This window comes from Macrobrachium nipponense, chromosome 2 (genome assembly GCF_015104395.2).
Source record: "Macrobrachium nipponense isolate FS-2020 chromosome 2, ASM1510439v2, whole genome shotgun sequence".
Taxonomy (NCBI): Eukaryota; Metazoa; Arthropoda; class Malacostraca; order Decapoda; family Palaemonidae; genus Macrobrachium; species Macrobrachium nipponense.
In genome coordinates, this window is record NC_087201.1 from 107,681,685 (window position 1) to 107,706,684 (window position 25,000).

The following is a 25,000-nucleotide window of genomic DNA, read 5'->3' on the forward strand; positions in this document are numbered from 1 at the left end:
CTTAAATTTAAGGTGTATAAGTTGATCTTTCTACGGATTATAAGCATAAAAACACAAATGAAGGACTATAAAGAGGGAATTGAGGCGTAATAACTCTATAAGTTCATCAAATTATTTCAGTGAGGCGAACATATATATAAAACCTTCCCATCCAAACTCCCGAGTTCGATTGTGACCCGTCTTCCCGAATCTAAATCCACATTCATCGGGGCCAATTGGCAAGAGGGAACAGACCCGATAAAAAAGAAAAAAAAGGATATTCCCCAAGAGCGATGGAATAATTCCCCGCGCCCCACGCCACTTCCCCTCCCTTACCGACGGGGATGGGGGCGAGCGAATCCTTCTCTATATAAAGTGTATAATGGAAAGTCAACATCATCAGCATCGTCCTGGGTGACATCAACCCAATCACAATCTCGTTTCTTTTTTGCCTTATCCATTCCCCTCCTCTCTCTCTCTCTCTCTCTCTCTCTCTCTCTCTCTCTCTCTCTCTCTCTCTCTCTCTCCTGAAGAGAGGACTGAGTTTATTACGTTTCCTCTTCGTAATTCTTGTTGGGATTGTGTTGGTTCATCATCTGATAAAATTATTATTATGATTAATATACATATGTGTTTGTGTTTCATAAATGATGGTTATTAAAGTTTTTTTTACGTGTCCCAGCTCTCTCTCTCTCTCTCTCTCTCTCTCTCTCTCTCTCTCTCTCTCTCTCTCTCTCTCTCTCATACACACACACACATTGTAATTTTCTCTATTCACACACACTTATACCACCGATCTGGTACTTGTATAATTTTATGCCCTCAGTACCCAACATTTTGGGTACTCTGTCTCTGTTTACATTTGTCCCTATACGTTTTATTGTGGTCGTGGAAAAATTTCAAGGTATTTTTTATTAGCAAGTAAAAGTATCTGCCGAGTTCTTTAGAAGCCTTATATATATTTATTGACGTAATTTCCATAAAATATTATTATTTGTTGCGTGTCACCTCTTCCTTAGGAATATGAATCACCGACTATAGAAACATCAGGCCAAGAAGGAAGTTATTGCTAACACTCATTTTCAGGCGAAATGATCTGTTATTATTATTGTTGTTGTTGTTGGTTGTGGTGATAGCGGGGCTCATATTTGTTTTTTCTCGTATTCTCTTCTGGATTTGGCACCAATAACGTCTGCATCTTCGAAAACTGGCCTTCAGAATTGACGACACAGTCGAACCATGATGAAAGAACAGAAGCGCATAAGTGTCACTTTTCTCATTACAAAGTTAGGAACTCGGGCATCCTCTCCCGTTTTATAGATGCCCAAAAACCACTAAAAATAACTATGAAATTGTCAGAAATGCTTCCAGTGACTCTTGTTTGTTATTATATATATTAAATATGTTATTATATATTAATCGGAGTTTTTGTTGAAACCTTGAATAACTACTTAAGTTATGGTTAGTTGTATATGATTTCTAATTTTCTTAATATTTCTTTTCAGAGAGCTGAATCGCAATCAGCTGAAGATTATTGGAAAGAAGTTGCTGAAGGGTCTCTCCCAGTTACGATATCTGTAAGTGTACTTAATGATTTGTTTGTGAAGTTCTTAGTATTTTAATTTTCGTAGCTTTTGATAGCTATTACTTTCATTATGTTATGTATGACAATCAGAAATCACTGTAGAATTTATGCCTAGAAGTGGTTTCACAAAGATTTTGCTGTTTATTTAACTTATTTCCTATCACTAACCTTTCATAGGTTGTATCTATTCAGCTGATGTTCGACTTCGAAGTAAATGTTGAGCTGCTTCCATATAAATGCTTGTGTAAATAAGGTCAGAAAGCAGAGTTCATGTAGACTTGGCTTTGTCCAATTTATATGCTTACATATATACCTAATTTTTCTCAATTGAGTGGCATGATTTTTTCCCCATGATTTTACGCAGTCTTCATACGGAATATTTTAATGATTTTTTCTTGCCCAGGCCGGGAGGAACGTGACGGAAAAATCTTGCACACGTCCCGAGTAATATAGATGTCGCATAAGGCCTTGTATACTTACACCATAAAAAATAACGTCAGTCAGACATATATGGCGAATTGAAGGCTTCATGGCCACAGCAAAGTTGAACACTGGTTGATATATATCTCATGAGCACCGGAAATGAAAGATGTCTAACCTTTAAACGACAGTCGATTGTTGCTGATTTGTGGGTCCTAATTTTGGGCTCATTTTCTCTCTCACCAGCGCCCACTTCATCTAACTGCCATGGCTTGTAGTTCGTAGCATTGAGTCAGCAGTTATTATATTTTCTTGTCTCCAAAAAGCAAGTGTCGGGTCATCAAGCAGTGTAATAAATGAGTCGCGCAAGTGCGCGCACACACTTACATACAAATACATGCATATAAATATAATACATACATACATGTACAACTAGAGATCTTCATTCCGTAAAACCTTTCACAAATAATTTTCTGAAGTGACCATCTGTGATCGTTTCTCATTTCCCAAAGACTGTGCATCCATATATGAAACGGTCTTCAAATAATAGTTGAAGGAAGTCCCTGTCCTCATCATCAACCTAAACAGCATTCACTTTCCTCAAGCGTTTACTATAGTACACTTTCTTTAGAGTTCATCGAACAGCTTCTGTTCTCCTGCGAGTTGCTGTAAGATATATTGTCTTCTTCTTAATAATACTTCGCTGTAGTGCTTATTTTTCGTGTTCCCCACCTTTCTTCCCTTCTCCCTCACTCTGGAGGACTTCAATGTCTGAGATCTTTTCCCTCCATTGATGAAACATAATGGCGCGAGACAAAAAGAGGAAGAAAGGCATATCATTCCAAGAAACTCAAAGAAAAGATGATAGTGGCCCAGGAGGAGGGTACGGTGATTTTGAAAGAAGGGAAATAAGTGAGTGTGTGCGTGCGTGTGTGCGAGTGATCATTTGTCTGGCTAAGAAAATGTAGGGGTGGCGGAATGATGGGGAGGGGGGAAACCCCGTACTCGACATTGTTCTGCATTTCTCATTTTAACACTAGTCTGGTAGTCCTACCTCTTCCCACCCCACGTTGTGTGTGTATGTGTGTGTACCTTGTCGTTCCCTATATCTGAAGGTTTGTTCTTCCTTCATCTCGACAGCTTCAACCGGAGAGATGATAAATGGCGTCAAACTTCCGGAGAGTTCAATGTCTTATCTTCTTCTTATTTCCCCCCCCCCCCGCCTTTTTTTTTTTTTTTTTCAAACCCTATAGAGAGTTTTTGCATCCATATACCCATCCTCCTCCTTTCCAGGATTTCTTTGGTAATTGAAGCATTTCTTAAACACTATTTTATTTAGAATTCTTATGTTGGTTGTTTCTGAATGGTTTATTGTTCATCTATTTTATTGGTTGCTTCTGAATTATTGTTGATGGATGTTACTGGTTTTTCTGGGCAGCTTATTGTTCATCTACTGAACAATTTATATTTCCTCTTTCCATTGTTTGTTGATTATGTTTTATTTCTTGTTCACATTGGCAACAGATATCCTTCCACATCCTGTAATTATCTTGCAAGTTATTTAGTAAATCTCTTCTGGGAGTTATTTGAGGCTTGCCAGCTGTTGCAAAACATTCTCTCTCTCTCTCTCTCTCTCTCTCTCTCTCTCTCTCTCTCTCTCTCTCTCAACACGACAACACACACACACACACACACACACACACACACAGCGAGGTTTTCATTTATTCGTGTAATACGAGACTTGGTGTGGTCGTCTGTGATTTATTTACATCTTCCGTTGTTCTCTTGTTTTTGGAATAACTTTCTTGTTTTCACATGTTGCTAGAATTCTTGAATTTCTTTTCATCTTCCTTATTGTTATTTATCTGTACCTTTATACACCGGGGAAAAATGTATTGTCCCTTTATTCGGTGACTATTCAAGGTTCTTTGGTAACTCTTTAAAGTGCCTGAAAGGACGATTTCACTTATAAACAAAATCAAGAATGGAGATGTATTACTTAAAGCATTAGTGCAATATATATATATATAATATGATATATATAGATATATCTATTGTATATATATTATATTTTATATTATAATTATATATATATATATAATATATTATATATTATATATATATATACAACAAGCACGCCATATCACCGTCTAATGCCACTTTTGGGATGAGTTTTAGCCAAGAACAGTCTACTACCTGACAGGCACATAATTGAATGCTTATTTCAGCAGAGATGCACACATTCACTGCAAAAACCGGCCTAATTCGTTTTTCCCCTCATACGGGATCGATCGTGGTACTCGTTGATGTGTGGCCGGTGACCTAAGAACGTTGTTGAATATCTACATACACGTTTATAAAGTCATTTATTCGCCTATTTATTTATGAAAAAATTATCGTTGGTGTCTGTTCCCTTAGCATAGAGTAGCCTGTTCAAGACAGGTTAATAGTAAAAATAAAAATGATTGTGCAGTAGTCACAGATGTTATAGATCAGTGATTATCCACTTTTTTTTTTCTTTTTGCACCCTTTCACCATATATGAGAATGTCATCCCATCCCTCCCTTTCCGAAATTGTCTGCCTCCAAAGGTACATTCCAAATAATATACAACAAAATACTAACACAAACACAAAAGCTAGAGGAGAGAAAGCCCAGCATGACCTGTCAGTAGTGCGGACCGTTGCACACTGTTTTGTGTTGTCCCAGAACCAGTGTGAGCCTGACGATCTGTGGTCACAACCCCCCCCTGAAACTCTAAAATTACTCCCTAGGGGCGGGGAATTCCCCCCTGGTTGAGAGCCATTGTTATAGAACATTTTTGATAAATGGCATTTGCCATTCCACTCCTTAGTATAGCATTTTACTGGCAACTTATTCGTTCTCCAATTCGAGACCCTTGAAGAGAGAGTCAAGGTATGGCGAGTGTTCACTTCCAAGAGAAGCAAGTGCAACTCACTACCACCAGGACACCAAAAGTGATTTGTTCTTATGGAAAATGGTCTAAAGTGATTCACAAAGGGAGTATAAACAATCCAGCTGGTTTTGAAAAATATACAATTAAAAGTTTTTAAATTTAGTTTAGGTGTTGCAGCCTCATTGATTTTGGTTTATAATATAACTAAGCACGCACGCTTACCTCTCTTCTATGTCCATAAGCAAGTGCATACACTATCACATTTAATATATATATATATATATATATATATATATATATATATTATACATACATACATACATATATGCTTATGTGTCGCTAAATAGCGCGTGACAATATATTTAGCCAAGACCACAGGAAAAATAAAGGAAGTGCCGAGCGCTTTCGTGTTATGTCAACACATTTTCGAGGTACAATGCTAAAAACCACAGAGAACATCTAACAAAGTAAACATAAAAACTGAAAAAAATTAAAAACAAGTATTCAAAGTTCGGTTAAAACCAGTACAGCAAGTAAGAAACAGCTCAAACAGGTGATTAAAGGGTCCAGTTTGTACATACCCTGGCTTACATTCATTAAGTCACCGTGATATTTGATAAAGTAGATTCAATAAAGCAACTTTTGCCCCCTCCCAATGAATCATGTGATTAAAATTATTAATGTGTAAAAACAAAGCATTCGACATTTGTCCCGTTCTCACACTATATCTATGTCGTTTAATTCTGGTGTCCAGTCCCTTCCCAGATTGTACCTCGAAAATATGTTGAAATAACACGAAAGCGTTGCGGTACTCCTTGTTTTATTTTTCCTGTGGCCTTGGCTCTCTCTCTCTCTCTCTCTCTCTCTCCTCTCTCTCTCTCTTCTCTCTATATATATATATATATATATATATATATATATATATATATATATATATAGTATATATATATATATATATATATATATATATATATATGTATATATATGATATATATATATATATATATATATAATATATGTATATAATTATTACAATATAAAACAATTTTTGCCCCCTCCAATGAATCATGTGATTAAATTATTAAATGTGTAAAAACAAGCATTTGACATTTGTCCCGCTCTCACACTACATCTATGTCGTTTAATTCTGGTGTCCAGTCCCTTCCCAGATTGTACCTCGAAAATATGTGAAATAACACGAAAGCGTTCGGTACTCCTTGTTCTATTTTTCCTGTGGCCTTGGCTATATATATATATATATATATATATTATATATATATATAAATATATATTATATTATTATATATATTATATATCTATATATAGATTTATATATATTATATATAATGTGCTATTTTAAATAGTTATTTATACTTTTTTAGACTCACACTGTTATATATATACTATATTAATATACTATATATACTATGTGCGTATATGTAAATATTTATTTATACTTTTTATAGACGCACACTGTTATATACATACATATACATATGTATGTGTCTGCAAAAATACCGTGATACTTACTTTGTACGTTGATCATAAATTTTTCGTAATTAAAACAGAGAACGTAGGAGCTCCGAGATATTTCGGCTCTATAGATAGTCTGAAGCCATTATTGCGGCTGAAACATCCTTCCACATATCCCAAAAAGATTCGTTAAATACTCCCGTGAGCGCTGATGTAATCTTGCGGCTCATTCTCACAAAATCCGGAAGGGACCAGCGTTTCCCCTCTTGGGGCATCTGGAAGTTGATGATAATGTGTTGCCGGTCCGATTGGAGGCCTGAGGTCAGAATCTACGGGATTATTGCTCCGGATTTGGGTTCTTGTTGAGAAGGGTCTTTCCAAGACTCCAAGTGCCAATAAAGGAAAGTTCTTGTTGTCTTTGGCTGATTCTGAGGTTAAGAGTCACTGAGGAGGGCTCAGTGGCTCTGGATACACAAAGAAGAAGGATAAAGGGATGACAGGACGAACGGGAAGTGAAAATAAACGTATTTTTACCCGATTTTCATTTTCATTTTTTTTTTTGGTACTCAGTTCAAATTTAAACAAAAAAATGTATAGGATTTTCTTGGAAAGATGGGAAATTTAGGCTTTTTTTCATAGAATTGTTTATTACGGTATAGTATTACTGATAGTTGAGACTTGGATTTTGTAATGTACTGAAATGTGGCAGCGAAAGATGTTAAACTTACATGACTAAGAAAGATTGGTATGCAAAACTTTTATATGTATATATATATATATTATAGATATATATATTATATATATATATATATATATAATATATATTTGTGTGTGTGTGTGTTGGTATGCGTGAGTGTATGCGCATTCATCTTCATACAAAATACGTTTGCGACCCAGATTCTCAGACACATACATTTGTTCAAGTTTATTGCTTGTGTACCTAACCTCACCTTGTTTACTTGAATTATGCGCTTACAATCTGCCAACTATATTTGTTTAAACAGCTATTATGCATGGCGTCGTTGCCAGGAGATAAGAGATGATTTAGCATATCTCCCCTCTGGCAAGAATTAAAGTCACCGATGTAGATTTCTCTCTCTCTCTCTCTCTCTCTCTCTCTCTCTCTCTCTCTCTCTGTTCTCTCTCTCTCTCTCTCTCCCCACGCCTGGTTGGTCCCGAGAGGTTCGCAGCTGATGTGAATCTTTAAAAATGAGCCCAGCGTTGATCATCGGTGGAACTTCGTGTGAATTTTAAGATCCTTCCCCTTTTGTGATGGTGATGTGAGTCTTGTTTGAGTTTCAGTTCTTTGACGACTTTTTTTTTTTTTTTTTTTAAGCACCGAAGAGTGTGTGGTTATTATTAGGGCCACTATTGCTAATTGTCCTGTAACATTGAAAGTTTATAAGAGCTGCTTGTGCTCGCTTCTGCTTTTCTAGTGTCTTCTATTTATAATTATTTTTTTTTCTATCACAGTCATCCTATTCGACAGGGTGGTTTTTATAGAATGGGGCTCCGGGTTATGTCCTTCCTCCTTAGGAGTTCATCAATTCTCACTATGTGTGCTGTTTCTAGGAGCACACTCGTCTGCATGAGTCCTGGAACTACTTCGACATCTAGTTTTTCCAGATTTCTTTTCAGGGATCTTGGGATCGTGCTAGTTTTCCTATGATTATGGGTACAATTTCCACTGGCATATCCCATATCCTTGTTATTTCTATTTCCAGGTCCTGATACTTATCAACCTTCTCCCTCTCTCTTTCTCTTCTACTCTGGTGTCCCATGGTATTGCAACATCAATATGTGATACTTTCTTCTTGATTTTGTCAGTCAACGTCACGTCTGGTCTATTGGCACGTATCACCCTATCTGTTCTTATACCATAGTCCCAGAGGATCTTTGCTTGATCGTTTTCTGTCACACCTTCAGGTTGTTATACTACTACTACTACTACTACTACTACTACTACTACTACTATTATTATTATTATTATTATTATTATTATTATTATTATTATTATTATTATTATTATTATTATTATTATTATATTTACAAATCAGATCAGTCATTTACCAAAAGCCATTTTATTCAATTTCGATGGCACTTACGATTGATGCTATAACTGAGAGACAAGTTCTGAGGGATTTATTTGAGGGAAGCCATAGCATTATGGAAAGGCTTCTATAAATAGTTTTGAGGTTTTCCTCTGGATAAAGGGTTAATCATTACATTTCGTTGGTGATCTGTATTCAGATCTATATTATCCACATCCGGATGTGGATTTCAAAGTGGCCTGGGCCTGGGCCAAAGACTTCCTCTGTCAGTTTTGTTTAGAATCCTGACCCAGACGAATACTTTGGCGTTCTTATTATTCAACCGTGTCGTGGATTCAAGATATAAAGGCAGTTCACGTAACATACGAGTACAATGTTTTGACTGGTGAATTGAGAAAATCCCTCGTTTGGTAATTCATGTCATTTCATAATCAGCTGCTTATTCTTAGGTACAGAAATCTCGTCCGCAGTAATTTCATTGTTATTTGTAGGTTTTGAGATCCCCAACCCCCGCACAACACAAAAAAATTCAGCCAAACAACACTGGCAACATCTGTCTTTTTAATTAGCATATTTGCATAATAATACGTTTTCATCTTACAGTCATAATATCACAAGTACTGCCCTTCCCTTTGCTCGGTAGCATGTCTTTTCTCCTCACCTCACTTGTTCATAAAAACATAAAGTCTTATCATTTGGTTAACCTCGCCTACATTCTCCAACTGCACAGTTAGAAACATTTATCTTTTAACGAACACCGTTGCACCCTAACTCTTGTTCTTCAAAACCTCATTCATTTAAAATGAAATGCAAATTTTCATTCCAAAGTGTTGTACTTGGCACTGTTCGTCACTTCCTTGTTTCTGATTTATGTCACCATTTATGCCATCTTGGTTTTCGACAGGTGGGGGTACTTAGCGCTCACCGTAATTCGCTGTCGGCATAATTTTATTCACCAGCCCAGTAACTTCTGTTCATTGTTCTCTACGATTCCTCTTAAAAGTTTCCAGTCTGTAGTCACTTTGAGCAACTGTTCTCTTCTTTTGGCCATTAATATCTTTATTAACCTTTGTGAAGTTTTAACTACGTGATTAGACGCTACCAGATGTTGGACCAAAATATTGCCCACTCAGTTGCTCATACCCCTCATCAAACGAGAGTTTATCAATTATTTGAAACTCATGAATTCACCACAACTTATCATTACGCTTTTTTTTTTTTTTCAAAGTCATTTGAAGAAGCAGCCTGCATCAAATATTAGACCAAGATTTCAGCTTATATTCAAAATATCATTGAACGAGGGTTTATATTCTTTAGGCTAGTTATTCGCTAATTTATTTGCTTTACTCATTATTTCTCTAAAAATTGCAGCAGTGACGTTTGCTCTCTTCATTTCAGGCAACTGGACGAGAACCAGATCACTTGCATTGACGAGCAAGCTTTCAAAGGACTGAGTTTGTTGGAAATTCTGTAAGTATCATACTTTACCATATAAAGTACTTACAATAACTAGTTTTTTATGCGGTTTTATTCTCAACTCAACTTAAAAACTGACATATTTATTCCTTCGCTTTTGCCAACGCCACTTCTATATTTATCTCAATAAATTATGTATTTGAGGATGAAATATGCCTTCATTTGCACTGTGTTTTGTGTTTCCGAGAAGGAAAACCTGGCGTCTGGTTAATATCTATCCGTTTATTGTCTCTTTACGGTGAATTATATGGGTTATTTTCGTGGCGATTAACGTCAGGTGTTTCTCAAACATCGCATTTAGTTAAAGGTCCTAGTTGGCCTTGTTTATCGCCACCATAAGTTATCATAATAAGGTGCAAGTCTTGGAATATTCTCATTATTTTCGTTAATGGTTCAGAAGTAGATTGTAGTTTACGTTAGTGCTGAGGATCTCAAGTCAATTGTCGTGCTCTTTTTTTTTTTTTATATAAAATTGTCATCTCGATAAATTTTGGTTTTAATTGTTAATCAGCTGTCATTTTTCTTGCTATTCCTTTGCGTTGTTAATCTTCAGGTGCCTTTCTATCAAGATTACTTTTGAAGTCCAGTTATGTAAAAAAGCAAAAATGCTATCTTTAGTATTCACAAAAATGTCAGCTATAATTTTACTTAAACAACGAATAAAGATTCATTAAACTGTGAATGTTGCGCGATAAAATACCCAAGACAATTGCTTTCAAAACGTCCAAAGCTATTTGGTCGGAAAGACTTGGAAATATTAAATATTACCTTGTATGCCCATGAATCAAGATGATACCTTGACTTATTAACTTGCTTGAATGTATGACAGCGCACCAACGCCCACCGATAAATAATCAGATAAACGTGCTTGTAAGGTATAAAATATCTTCTTCCTAAGGCTTTAAATGTTCTCTTCTTTTTCTCCCTCTCTCCACAAGGACGTTGACCAACAACAACATCACCACCATCTGGCGGGGGACCTTCGAAGCGACTCCTCGGCTGAGGGCCCTTCGCGTCTCGGGCAACAAACTCATCTGCGACTGTCACCTGTCATGGCTGGGTCGTCTTTTGGCCGCCTCGCCTCACCTGGCCCCCTACGTCAGGTGCTCCTCGCCCTACAGGCTCAAGGACCGCCTCGTAACCGAGGTCCTTGATCACGAATTTAAGTGCACAGGTATATTTAGACGAGCTGGTCTTTGTTTGATGATGAAACCAAAAGGTTTTTGGTTATTTATGACTCATGTCTCTGTTGTCATCGCTTGGCAGCAGCGTGCATGACCGACGCCTAAGTTTATCTTATGTTTTGTTTCTTTTCCTCCATTATTGGTTTTTCGTTCTGGAGTTGAAATATTTTAACTAACATTTTTTTCAGTTAACTCTACGTCATTTTATTTAAAGAAGCAATAGGTATCTTTTTGTATATGATAATAATGATTTGCGTTATTTCATAGTTACGGTAGGAGAGGTAATGTGTGTCTGTTCCTATGAAATTTCTAGTAAAATGCAAGTAGTTCTGTAGCATCAGCCTTTTCAGTTTCTTATTACAGTTTTATTTCTTTTATTTCCTTTGATAGAAAGTTTGATGGAAGACATCCTTAAATAGAACATCATAAAAAAAATTACCATCATGAAAGTAATGGTATGTTTCATATTTCAAGAGAACTTGGAAAAAAAATAGTGCCCTGAGTAGTTTCGTTTTCTTTCAAAATTATGTCCAATAACGTTTTTCGATGGGAATAGTTTTGTGTTGAAATTACTTTTTACAGTTAGAATAAATTATTAACCGACTCTTTCAGACGAAAAGATCTTGTTGGTGCTTTTCCAAGCGAAAAATATTATCCTTTGCACTTTTCAATCGTGAATGAAATTTGTATTACGAGTAATTTTCTTGGTCCTTTTATAAACTATTTTTTTCTTTTATCCGCATTAATTTGACCCAGAACCGTGTCTTTTGCCATAACTTCTATTTTGCGTCTTTCAATATCTATCAATTTCTTGCCGATATCACACCTGCACAGCTATAGTAGATTCACATCACCCGTGCATCTGATGTCTAGGCCCGTCCCTTACGACGATGCTGATTGGCTGTTGATAAGCCAATCACAGGGCTGGAAACTCTCAGTCTCGAGAGGGAGTTCACATAGGCAGGATGTATGTTCCATCTCTCCTGGGGGATACTTTTGAAAGACGTATCCCTCGCCTATGTGAACTCTCGAGAGAGACTGAGTTTCCAACCCTGTGACTAGCTTATCAACAGCCAATCAGGAGCGTCGTAAGGGGCTGGCCTAGACATCAGATGCATGGTTGATGTGAATCTACTATAGTATTAGAGGAACCATAATGGCACGCACCATCTGCATCTGTCTAGGATGACGTTGTCAGTACAGTTTGATTCTGATTGCTTTTCTTGAAACTGAAACACCAAATCAATCTGTTTTGATGTGAATTCTGTAGATTCCAGTTACATTGTCTCAGTATTATTTAAGTGAAAGATTTATAATAGTTGGTTCATTCCTTTTTATGTAGATATTTGGGACTATTTACTATACACAAGTAACATTTATTCTGTTGTGTAATAATAATGATAATAATAGTAATAATAATAATAATAATAATAATTGATATTATTATTATTATTATTATTATTATTATTATTATTATTATTATTATTATTATTATTGTTGTTGTTGTTGTTATTATTATTTCTTTGAAAATAGCTATGAGAGGAATGATACTGACTTAAGATATCTGTAGAACCTCACACTTCACCGATAGCGGAAAGTTGACGTCTCTCTCTCTCTCTCTCTCTCTCTCTCTCTCTCTCTCTCTCTCTCTCTCTCTTTTCGGTGTCATCTCCGAGTGCACAGGGATGTAAACTCGGGATCAATGGTCAATCTGGGTCTCTTGTACCTCGAAGGAGAAGAATGTGCTTATTGGAAGGAAACTCAGGTAGAAAGTTGGAAAAACTTCAGTGACTCGGAAATGAAATTGTAGCAGGTTCAGGCGAACAAGGAAGGAAAGAGAGACAGAGAATATGGTTTTGTTTTTCCATATAGACTTTTTATGTAATATATATATATATAGTATATATATATATATATATATATATATATATATATATATGTGTGTGTGTGTGTGTGTGTGTGTGTGTGTGTGTGTGTGTGTGTGTGTAGTATGTATGTATGTCTGTATATGTATATATGTATGTATCTTATTTGTTATTGTGAATATTGAAAATAAGTTGTGATATTTATGATGTTCATTACAAAATCATTAATGATGATAACAATGATGAATATTTCTATTATTATTATTATATTATTATTATTATTATTATTATTATTATTATTATTATTATTATTATTATTGCTGCCGATATTTTAAAAAAAATTGCTGTCATCAGTACATGTATTTTAATCGTTAATTCTTAACAAAATCCCAATATGCTCCCAAGAGACCTTCGAATGAAATAGACATAAAACCCAACATCACATATCGAATAGGATTTAATGGACTCCATTCTCAATCCGCATCTTAACTGTACTCTGGTTAGAGACGTAACAAATTTCCCGAAAACTTGAAAAAAAGAAATGCCATCCTGTATTATATATCAGTGGATAGATTTTCTCGTATATTTTCCAATCACACCTTTCCAATTATCTGTAGACGACGAGGGACAATGGCGTTAACGTCGAGGAATAGAATTGAATTCGAGGGGGACCTCCTTGCTGGCCTCGGGCTCTATTTCTCCATCCCAGTTTCAGCTCCATGGAGGCGTTTCTCTGGGAAGGTTCTAATGTTATTTACTTTCGGGGGAAGACGAAGGACACTCGTCAGATGACAATGGTTTTTAAAACTAACTCTCTCTCTCTCTCTCTCTCTCTCTCTCTCTCTCTCTCTCTCTCTCTCTCTCTCTCTCTCTCTCTCTCTCTCTCTCTCTCTCTCTCTCTCTCTCTCTCTCTCTAAGTCTGAAACCTTCAGGATTTAAAAAATAATGCGCGTATACGTATAATTCTCAAAGAACGTGTTTGTTGTGTTTTTGCCCAAACTAGACAGTGAGAGATAAGGAAAGAGAGAAAGAGACGGACATAAACATAATGATATATTGAATGTTTTGCGTTGTTGTTGTTACTGGGGCCACATCGTACATACAATGGACCCTGCCTTGTTTATGCTAAAAAACATGCGATCAGGTTTTGTGTATATGCACCGAGGGATATGTTCCCTCGCAAGAATACCTTTAACTTTTTACCTGTTTTTGGTTTATATTCGCTTAAAAGTTAACGGTGTTCTGTTTCGTGCCAATATTTACGGGTGGGATTTATCTTGTTCTCTACAAGATATAGTCCGGTTTGGCATGCATGTTTGAAGTTAGAATTGGAAGAAACATTTTCTCTCCAAATTGTTTTTTAGATGGATGCTTACACACACACACACACACACACACACACACACACACACACACACACATATATATATAGATATATATATTATTATATATATATATATATATATATAGTTCATTCGGTATGCATAGTAAATCATTGCAACGCTATTGAAAGACAAATTTATACACAAATAAACTTGTGCATTGCTGTGATAAAGATTTATTCCCGACAGGATGCAATCAACAAGGCGTTTTTGTCACTGGGAACCAAACGGAAAGGTTCCTTATGCCTCTAAACGTCGAATGATAGTTTAGCTCTCTCTTCAAGAATAGGATATGAATAGCACCCTCTCCCTTCAGAAATTTAGTGTTTGGTTCAAAACATCGAAAAATGTTTTTAGGACAGTCTCCTTCCCTGAGTTGTAAATGCGTAAGTATCCTTACATATTGTTTACACACATATACACACTCACATATATGTATATTATATACATACACACACATACATATGTATATTATATATACATATACACTTACGTATGTATATATATTTACATACGAATATGAGTGTGTGTGTTTATGTGTGCAGCCAATATGTAAGCAAATTTACGCACTTACGACTTGTTTTGAACCAACCACTAAATTTCTGAAGGGATAAGGTGCTGTTTTTATTCCATTCTTGAAGAGGAATAGGATTTTATACTGGAAAGCATACACACACACACACACACACACACACACACACACAACACACATATATATATATATATATATATATATAATTATATATTATATATATATATATATAGATATATATATATATATATATATATATATATATATTATATAGCCAATTGCCGAATACCAATTTACTGATATCTACGAACCAAAATCGAAATAAGTAAACAGTAAGCGCTCTGATGCGCAAATCACGCGTGCGTCTAGTATTTCCCAATTAAATTTGAAGCGTCGTGTATTTGCGGTACCACTTGAGCTGGGAATTTTTTTTTTATTCGTTAGCATCTTCACATGAGATGTTCAATTTATTAAAGAAAGGAAAGGGGATGGAGAGAGGGGGAGAAGAATATGACTCAGTGTACAAAAATGTTGTTTAGGGATTAGCTATTAGTGATCATGTTGACTTTGGTTTAGTGATGCATTCAAGGCCAAATTTTTTTTTTAGTGGATTATTGTACTTTCGACTCTCTCTCTCTTCTCTCTCATCTCTCTCTCTCTCTCTCTCTCTCCACAGTGTGATACTGAATCAAAATGGGGTGAGGAGATTCAGGACAGAATCACTGACTGGTGCACTTTTCACGTTGTTTCCAGTGAATTCGACAAACCTCTTAAGGATACTTGGGGAGTGAATGCAAAAATTGTACATTGGCGACAGTACAACATTAACGAGAGAGAGAGAGAGAGAGAGAGAGAGAGAGAGAGAGACGAGAGGAGGGGGAGAGAGAGAGGAGGAGAGAAGAGAGCGAGATGAGAGAGGGGGGAGGAAGGGAGCAGGACGAGTTGCTGGATTGAAAGTCTGATCGCTGGCTTTTACCTCTCCAATTGAATTTCCATAATATTTGGTGTGGGTGTGCAGCCCAGCGATATTAGATTTCGGAAGCGAGAGAGAGAGAGAGAGAGAGAGAGAGAGAGAGAGAGAGAGAGAGAGAGAGAGAGAGAGGAAGTTTTTATATGAAGGTGATTGTGTTAGGTGGTATTGCCACTACTGGATTGGTAGGTCGGATGGGTCGGCTACGTGTTTCCTTAGAAGGCTGAGCATAGAACTGAGTATATCTGGTTATACATCTTGTCTTTTTTTCCATCAACCGATAAAGCGGATAACATATAACCAGGCATTTAAGAAAAGGAAGCTATAAACGTGTGGTTAGAACTGCAAGCTGATTGATTACCTTTTCACCTTACCAAGATGAGCTTCCGATTGTACTCAAGATTACACTACTATTACCTATATAGAAAGTCATTTAACAATTCAGATTTATGATTTCTGAGCTTATACTTTTCATTTATTATCGACTCAAAGCCGTCAGTCAGATTTTGTTGCTTTTGCCCTTATTGATAATAACTATAAGAAGCCAAAGAATTTCTTTTTCAGAACGTTGTAACTAAAATCACATTAGATAAATAATCTCTTTAAGAAGTAAGAAGGTGCATTGCAGCTCATTTGTCTGCATAAAAACGTGTTTATGTGCACTGCGCTTATTAACTCGGTTACTTCACTGTAATGTTTAAGAGTAAACATGGGTTATGTGGAAGTCTGATATTCAGGCATAGTTACCCTTCTTTGTAAGTGATTAAACTAAATGATATTTTACCTTTATATTTCCAACCTCACTATCCATAACGTACCTTTCCTCTTCCTTTCCACCTTTCACCTCGGCCGACCCCACCTCTCCTTTTTTCTGTCTCCCATCAGCTACTGGGAAAGGGAGGGGAATAGAGGTCCGGATTGGGGATTGAGGAATCGAAGGATGTAAAAAATTCATTGATTGAGGCTGTGATCCGATGAAGGCAGTCACGCACGGAAGCCTTAAGAAAGTTGGGATTTGGCTGGGGAGGAAGGAAGGGGAGGATGAGGGGGTGGGCGGGGATTTAGGGATGGGGAAGGAGGTAGAGTGAGACTCTTCAGCCTTGACATCCTTCCCTTGGCGTTTTCGTACTTCTTTTTCACTACCTCGTCATTTCTTCCCTTTCCTTTTCTTCTTCATTCTTCTAAGTTCTTTCTCCTCTTCAGCAATAATTCCTTGCCATTCATTCTTTCATTTATACATGTTTCATGTCATCTGTTTTGTCTGTTCCTTTTCCTTCCTTTCACCCTTACTTTTTAACAATCTTTCCTTTTCAGTCTTTTACCGTGCCTCTTCCGCATCCTTCTTGTCCTCATTACTTCTCCTTTCCTGAAGGATGTCGATGTACAGTTCTCAAAGTCAGTTTCCCTCTGTTTGCACTCGCAACAGCCTCATCGAACCAAAGAAAAATTGCGCTGTGAAAAATGGAAAATTTTCAGTTCAAATTATAACCGTGTGTTACAGGTTATATGCTGTGCTTAGCTCATCGTTCTCGGTTACCCTTTACATATTATTTTGCAATGACGTTGTCTCAGTCGTCATCCAACTCCTTGTGAAATTTTTTCAAGGAGAAAAATTTCAGAATCAGACAATCAGAAATGAAGATGAAACTTTGCTTGAGCGAATTCGCTATTCTTACTGCGAATGCAAAATAAACGTAATCCTAGGATGGTCATTTTTTTATTAACTGCTGCCGTTCTGTGCTTGCAAGACAACCAGTAGACAAATTGTCATGGCGTCTTTAGAGAATCGTTTATGTGCTAATAATGTGTAACAGAAGCTTTTTGGAGAGTGACTTTGATTTAGTTGGCATTTTGTTGTGCATAACGATCTCTGTGCATTGTGCGGTTTGTATATGTACTAGTACCCTTGGATAGGAAAATTCAACACATTTTGTTAATAACGCATTATTATATGTACAATTTATAACGATCTCTGTGCATTTTGCGGTTTGTATATGTACTAGTACCCTTGGATAGGAAAACTCAACATTTGTATAACGCCATTATTATATGTACAATTATTTACACGATCCTCAGCAAACAAAATGCCACCAGAAAATTGAATAGTCTGTGTCCTTGATGTGAACAAAGTTTTTATGCCACTGAATTATTTTTTATTTCAGGATTAGTTGACAATGTTGACCGAGGATGTTCGTTGGCTCCCGTTTGCCCAAGGGCATGTCGCTGTGGTGCCGGGATCGTGGACTGCAGGGACACTGGCCAGACACACGTCCCCACACACATTCCTGACGACACCATTGAGCTGTAAGTAGCGGCATTTGGAGTTTCCACGTTATCCTTGCAGTTGTAGCCATATATTTCCATATATATAATATATATATATATATATATATATATATATATATGTGTGTGTGTGTGTGTGTGTGTGTGTGTGTGTGTGTGTGTGTGCTATATATATATATATATATATATATATATATATATATATATATATATATATATATATATACGTGTGTGTGTGTGTGCATACTTATTTTATTTATATTTATTATTGTTATAATTATGTTATATTGCCCTACAATGAGGTGTTGTTAGATAATATTTAAGTTAGTTGTTATTCGTATTGTGGAAGATTTTGTCACAGTTAATAGATTGGTTCAATACTCAAATACATTTGTGAACTGTCTTTTGACTAAATTAAAAATACAACGAAGAATGAATATATAAAAAAAATATGGTTGTGGCTGTTTAGACAAGTATGATATCCATTTACAAAAAGTCCAAAAGAAATTCTACAGTCTTCCTTCAAACATTTCCCCCACTTCCCCAGACGCCCTGATATTTATTCCCCTATAAAATCCTAGGTCACTTCTCACTATTCAAAGGATATCGAATGGTCAGGAGTCTGGTGGAGAGTGGGGGAGAGGAAGGGACCCGGAGGCAGAAAGGATGGTTAGGATATCCGTACGAGTGCCTAGGGACACGGGGTAATGGAGGGACAGTTATATAGTGATGCCATTAGATCCAACAAATTGCGACCCATTAAACCCATGATATCTCCATTTCCTGTGTCCCTCCGCTTCCACTTCCTCATCCGTTTTTCCGACTGGATTCTCTAACATCTTTGTGGTTGCGAGTACCTGGAATGCATTTCATATTTCATAGATGTAGTATATATATGCTGTACAATAAGAAAGGCTGTTGGTTTTTATTTGTCTGTCTCCGTTATAACTGCAAAACCAAATCAATATCAGCATCATCTCTCTCTCTCTCTCTTTCTCTCTCTGTCTCTCTCTTATGATAATCAGTGAGATTATTAGCTATTTTCCTAGATAAATTTCATCATGGTTATTGCCTTTTATAACCTTTTGTTGCTTCATCGCCAGATATATTTCAGCTTATATTTGTTTTCCCTTTCTACTCGTGTGCGTTCTGTTTGTGTGCGTTTGTGCATTTGTCAGGGATGTGTGTATTTGTCTGTTTATTTTCAGCCAGGAAGCCTTAGTACGCTGTCTTAAATCAGCTATTAAATTATCAGGGGGCAACGTGTGCAACTCTCCCAGATTTCATCCTCTAACCCTCAGACAAACGGAATTAGCTGCTCTTTTTTCTGCATCCGGGGACTGGGGTCACTCCAGAAAGAAAGAGGTATTCCAGAAAATCTTGGGCAATAATCTTGAAGAACTTGGCACTCCAGGACCTGGCACTCCGGGACTTGGCACTCTGCTCGCTGGAGTCCTTTTTATTGCTCGTCGCGTAATCTCTTCTTTTTTATTTATATATATTCACTGAAACTCATTCCAAAGAATCCAGAAGTCAAGGGTTGGGGTGGGTGGGACGGGAAGGCCAGAACCACCTATCCTAACCCTCTCCCCCAGAGTTTTTTTTTTTTTTTTTTTTTTTTTTTTTTTTTTTTTTTTTTTTTTTTTAAGTGATGCTCTGGGCTTAATATGATGGCTGAAGTGTTCTTCCTTTGGGTGCTCTTCTCCTAATGAACTTTTCTGGCTTTTATACTCCTTTCTCACCGTTTAGCCATTTGCACGTCCTTTTCCTCTTATTTATTTATCTTGAAATTATTTTTAGAATTTTTTCTTACGTGACAAAGTGATTTGGTGAACTCTAATATGTTTTTCCATTTTTTATAACAGATTACAATTGAAACTGTTATTGGTATACAGATTGTGCACATTATTCGAGGATAAATTAGGCGAACATTATGTTCATGTGTCGCCATATAATTATACGTATGTGTTCGTAATTGCACAACAAGATAAAAATACTCTTTGTGCATGTATATATATATATAATATATATAGATATATATATATATATATATATATATATATATATATATATATTATATATATATATATATGTGTGTGTGTGTGTGTGTGTGTGTGTGTGTGTGTGTGTGTGTATACTAGCTGAGGCCACTGGGAAAATTTAAAAAAGAAAAGACAAAGTGCCAAGTACTTTCCTGTATTTAACACATCTTCGAAGATGTGTTAAATACACGAAAGTACTTGGCACTCTTTTTTTTTCTTTTTTAAATTTTCCATTGGCCTCAGCTAATAAAAGAATCACGTGCTTGCTTTTGTGATTTCTTTGCATATATAGATATATATATATCATATATATATACTTATATATCATATATAATACATACATACATACACATATATACCAACATACAAGAATTCTGTATATAATGATAATTGTTCCATCCCTTGTCAAAGGAGAAAAATTAGTCATGTCCCTTTTACACATGTGTGTGATTGTGTGTGAAGGATAACGTGAACAGTGTTATTTAAGCTATAAGGAATAATAACTTACAGTTGCATTGGTCCTCGTCGTCTGCCCGAAGACTCTGCCTAGTGATCCATAATAATAAGCAAAAGATTTCTAATTTTTTATATCTCTCTCCTCTCCCACAGGCGTTTGGAACATAACGAAATCCGCCACATTCCTTCGAATATCTTCACTCCTTACAGACTTCTAAAGAGAATGTAAGTTTTCGGTCTTGCCTTTGTTTTATTGCCATGTTTTTACTGACCTTGTAGATTAAACAGTAATTTATTATTATGTACGTGACATAGTGTTATTTTTTTCAACTCTAATGGTATTTATATCTCTTGTCAGATGATTGTAAATTGCTTGGTTAATTCACTTCATGAATTAGCAAGACTTCTTAATACACATCATCAAGTATTTTGTGATATACACTGATGCATATTCCAGCAGTTAGAGATAATTGTAATGAAGTTACTGAAAGACATGCGTTGCATCTCATGTTTTTTCACTTCTTTTCCTGACAGTGACCTCAGCAACAACGAGATCACGGAAATCGCTGATGATGCCTTCCATGGACTGAATAGTCTCAACTCGCTGTGAGTTTTTAATGTATTGTTCTGCGTGCGTTAGCTTGGCAAAGAGCTTTTTAAATATATATACGTGTATCTTCCTTTGCTCTCATTCTTGAATTATAGATTTTCTTGATTAAAAATACACTCTGGAAATCAAAGTTCATTTTTCATATATTAATCCCCTTAGAAATTTTTTTTAATTAATTGGAAATGGTTGTTATGATTTGCATCACCTTTACTTTTAAAAGTAGTTAAATTTAACGAAAAAAGTAGATGATTCTCTAAGAACAATACTGACATTAAATATACGCTGACCATGACAAGGAGTCTGGTTTACAGTGATGAATGATTCCTCTCTTCCTTTCCCCCTCTTTATTATCCTTGCTCCCTGGGGTGACTAACTGCGCCATCTATCCGCAAACAAAATAAACCTCATGGGCGTGGTTCCTGTGTGGTGTGACCCGTCATCCGGACTTTGCCACGATATTTATGGATGATGTGCTGGGTGACGAACCTTCCCTGTATGGTCGCTTTGGTGCGGACAGTGTTCTCTACGGTAACAAGATCACTACCATATCATCAAGGGTCTTCAGCGGTCTCACGAATCTACAGTTGTTGTGAGTATGAATGCCCTCTCTCTCTCTCTCTCTCTCTCTCTCTCTCTCTCTCTCTCTCTCTCTCAATTTAATAACGTGGAAATTTTCGTTTTGCAAGTAATTTGTTCATATTGTTAGGAGAGTTTGTCTTTTTTTTTTACTATGTTTTTATCATGAAAGTTCCTCGTTGGACGAGTGGATTTCACGCTCGGCTACCAATCCGGTGGTCTGAAGTTCGATTCTCGGCTCGGCCAACGCGGAACCTGAGGAATTTATTTCTGGTGATAGACATTCGTTTCTCCATATAATGTGGTTCGGATCCTACAATAAGCTGTAGGTCCCTTTGCTAGGTAACAAATTGGTTTACAGCCACGTAAAAATATCTAATCCTCCGGGCCAGCCCTAGGAGCTGTTAATCAGCTCAGTGGTCTGGTAAAACTAAGATATACTTGACTTTTTATCATGAATGTTTTATTTACCGAGGTACGCAACTACCCGATCATGAATTATGAGTAAATGTTAAGTTTTGAATATCATGAGCAGGAAACGAAATGCATAAAAGTTACTCGCATTCTAAAAGAAATATTTTGCAGAAAACTATTCTGACAGTCAAGTGAAATCCTTCCTAGAAAATATTTATGAAAATGAGAATATTTATTGCTTGAAAGAGTCTTTCCGCACATTGCAATATTTATGTATAAATTTGACATTGGCTCAGCAGTTATTAGTAAAGATGTATTTCCACCCATTTAAAGTCGGATAGACTGAAATTTTGCACAAAATGTTTTTATTTTCTGGATGAGTCCTGCTCACCAAAACCTTAGATTCTTTTATCTTTGAAATGATAACATTCCTAAGGTGTTGCCTTCAGTAATGTTGTTCACCTCTAGTTTAATTACTTTTCACGGAAAGTTTTACCAGAGTAAGGTTTCTCATTTATAATGTAATTGAGTCGTACCTATTTCCTAATGTTTATCTAATTGAATCATGTACCTATTTTCTAATATTCTTTCCCTTTTAGGCTTCTGAACGCCAACCACATCGAGTGCATCCATCGTGAAGCCTTCAAGGACCTGAGGAAGCTGTCTTTGCTGTAAGTGTTATTTTTTGTTGTTTTGATTTGTTCGAAAATGACACGTTAAGACTGCAAATACGGGACGAAATTTGCTAATCACCGATTCTTTATATCAAGCAGCGGATTGAAGTTGAGAATAAAAAGTATATCAAATGACAAAATTTATACCTTTTTACTGTTGAATTATCTGAATTCATTTTTGTTTATTTTTTAATATACATTTTTATGTATAATTTTAGTCTAGGAATGTTTCAAGGGTCACAAATAGTAATTCGGCTAAAAAGCAAATCCGGAAAACTATGATTTTGAAGTCAAAATCAGGATTGCCTCAGAGGTTTTGTGATATTATGTACTTGCTGTTGCTATAGCGATTATTGTAAATAGCCTCTATTATTATTGATGATATTCTTATGATTATCACAAAATAAACTGCATCTTCAGTTGGAAAAGCAGAATGCCATAAGTCCAAGGGTCCAGCAGGGGAGCAACCCTGTGCAGAAAAGCAAATTGAAAAAGAAATCATAAACTACGAAACAGAAAAAAAAGGAAACAAGGGCACATAACAGCAAATAAGATAAAAAAAATATATAAATAAGACGAATAGCAAATAAACTATAGTGAGACTTATGTTAGCCTGCTCAACCAAAAAAAGCATTTGCACCAAGTTTAACATGTGAAGTTCCAACGATTCAACTGAAAGATTATGACAGGAATAAAACTAATAGAAAACATTGTAGTACTGAGCCTGATAGAATTAATTGCATATCTAGTATTATGGGGTGGAAGGTCTAGGGGCAAGATGGATGAAAATGTTTCGAAGGGGTTTAGCCACGTGGGGAGAATGAAGGGCAGTAGGTTTTTTGGAAAGGTCGTAGAAGTCAAGAGTCTTTGGAGACAGGAGGGGAGGACTTGAAAAATGCTTGTTAGAAAATATGGAAGAAATGAATGAATGACCTGAGATCTGGGAAGCGGGAGAGTTTGCAAGGATATGATGAATGCTCATTGAGATCATACTCATTCCTGATGACACTGTGCACGAAGTATGTGAAGCGCCTCAGTGGCGTGGTCCGTATGGTGTTGGCATGCCACCTTGGTGGCCGCGAGTTCGATTCTCGGGCATTCCATTAAGGAGTGAGAGATGTGTATTTCTGGTGATAGAAGTTCACTCTCGACGTGGCTCGGAAGTCACGTAAAGCCGTTGGTCCCGTTGCTGAAAAACCATGCAGCGTAAAAACACCATACAATCAAACAAACAAAGTATGTGAAGTGGTATATGCTGTCGATGATTTATGTGCTGTGGAAGGATTTCGTCCTTGATTCAACAGTGATAAATGTTTTTTGTGAACTGTGATGACGTGAAGCATTTTCATGGTTTCCGTTTCTGAATGTGTGAGGTGCTAAGGTACCTCAGCTGGTTGTTCAGCTTATTTTTCCTGAATTTGTGAAACAATATGTTTGATTTTATTTTATCTTAATTTTTATTTTGTAAAAAAATTTTCCATGTATGATCCCTATGTATGTATATATATATATATATATATATTATATATATAGATATAATATATATATATATACATATATTAACACACTTGCGTGTTTGTGTCATGTACATGTAAAACTACGCCAAACTCTAATATAATGGTAAAAACTCAACATGTGAGATAGATATTCATGAAAATTTTGACAACAAAGTCTCCTGCAGTAACCATAGGCGGTCAAAATGATCCTATTTACTGAAAATCAGTTTTTAACGAAATCTCATCTCGTTCTTTACCTTTGTTTTCGAGAGAGAGAGAGAGAGAGAGAAAGGCATTGTTAGCAAACCTTTTTATCACAATCATCATACTCTATTACTGCTTGCGTATCATCACTTTGTTCCTAACTCCACTCTTTCCTGTGCACCCAGTCCACTCCTCCTTCCTTCCCGTATCCATTCTGTTTTCCCTTCATATTGAAGGTCATTTACGTGCTGACCTCGCGTGCCCTTCCACCTCGTCCCTCCCACACCGTCTGGTCATTGTCTGTTCATGGTTACAAAGGTTAAGACGGGTTATACACCTTATCACCGGCGCTTTCGTGCGCAGGATCAGAAAAGCGCCTTTTATGGCTTTGCAGCTTCGGTGAAAAGTCACC

General features: G+C 36.4%; 1 protein-coding gene across 1 annotated transcript in view; it reads left to right on the forward strand.

The window, feature by feature from the left end:
- LOC135221274 (protein slit-like) overlaps positions 1–25,000 on the forward strand; it is a 345,812-nt gene that overhangs the window by 265,038 nt on the left and 55,774 nt on the right. Inside the window, exons 8-15 of the mRNA XM_064259087.1 lie at positions 1,485–1,556; positions 9,823–9,894; positions 10,839–11,074; positions 17,996–18,137; positions 20,768–20,839; positions 21,149–21,220; positions 21,742–21,813; positions 22,814–22,885. Coding sequence (XP_064115157.1) covers positions 1,485–1,556; positions 9,823–9,894; positions 10,839–11,074; positions 17,996–18,137; positions 20,768–20,839; positions 21,149–21,220; positions 21,742–21,813; positions 22,814–22,885 — 810 coding nt within the window. The remainder of the gene's footprint in view (positions 1–1,484; positions 1,557–9,822; positions 9,895–10,838; positions 11,075–17,995; positions 18,138–20,767; positions 20,840–21,148; positions 21,221–21,741; positions 21,814–22,813; positions 22,886–25,000) is intronic.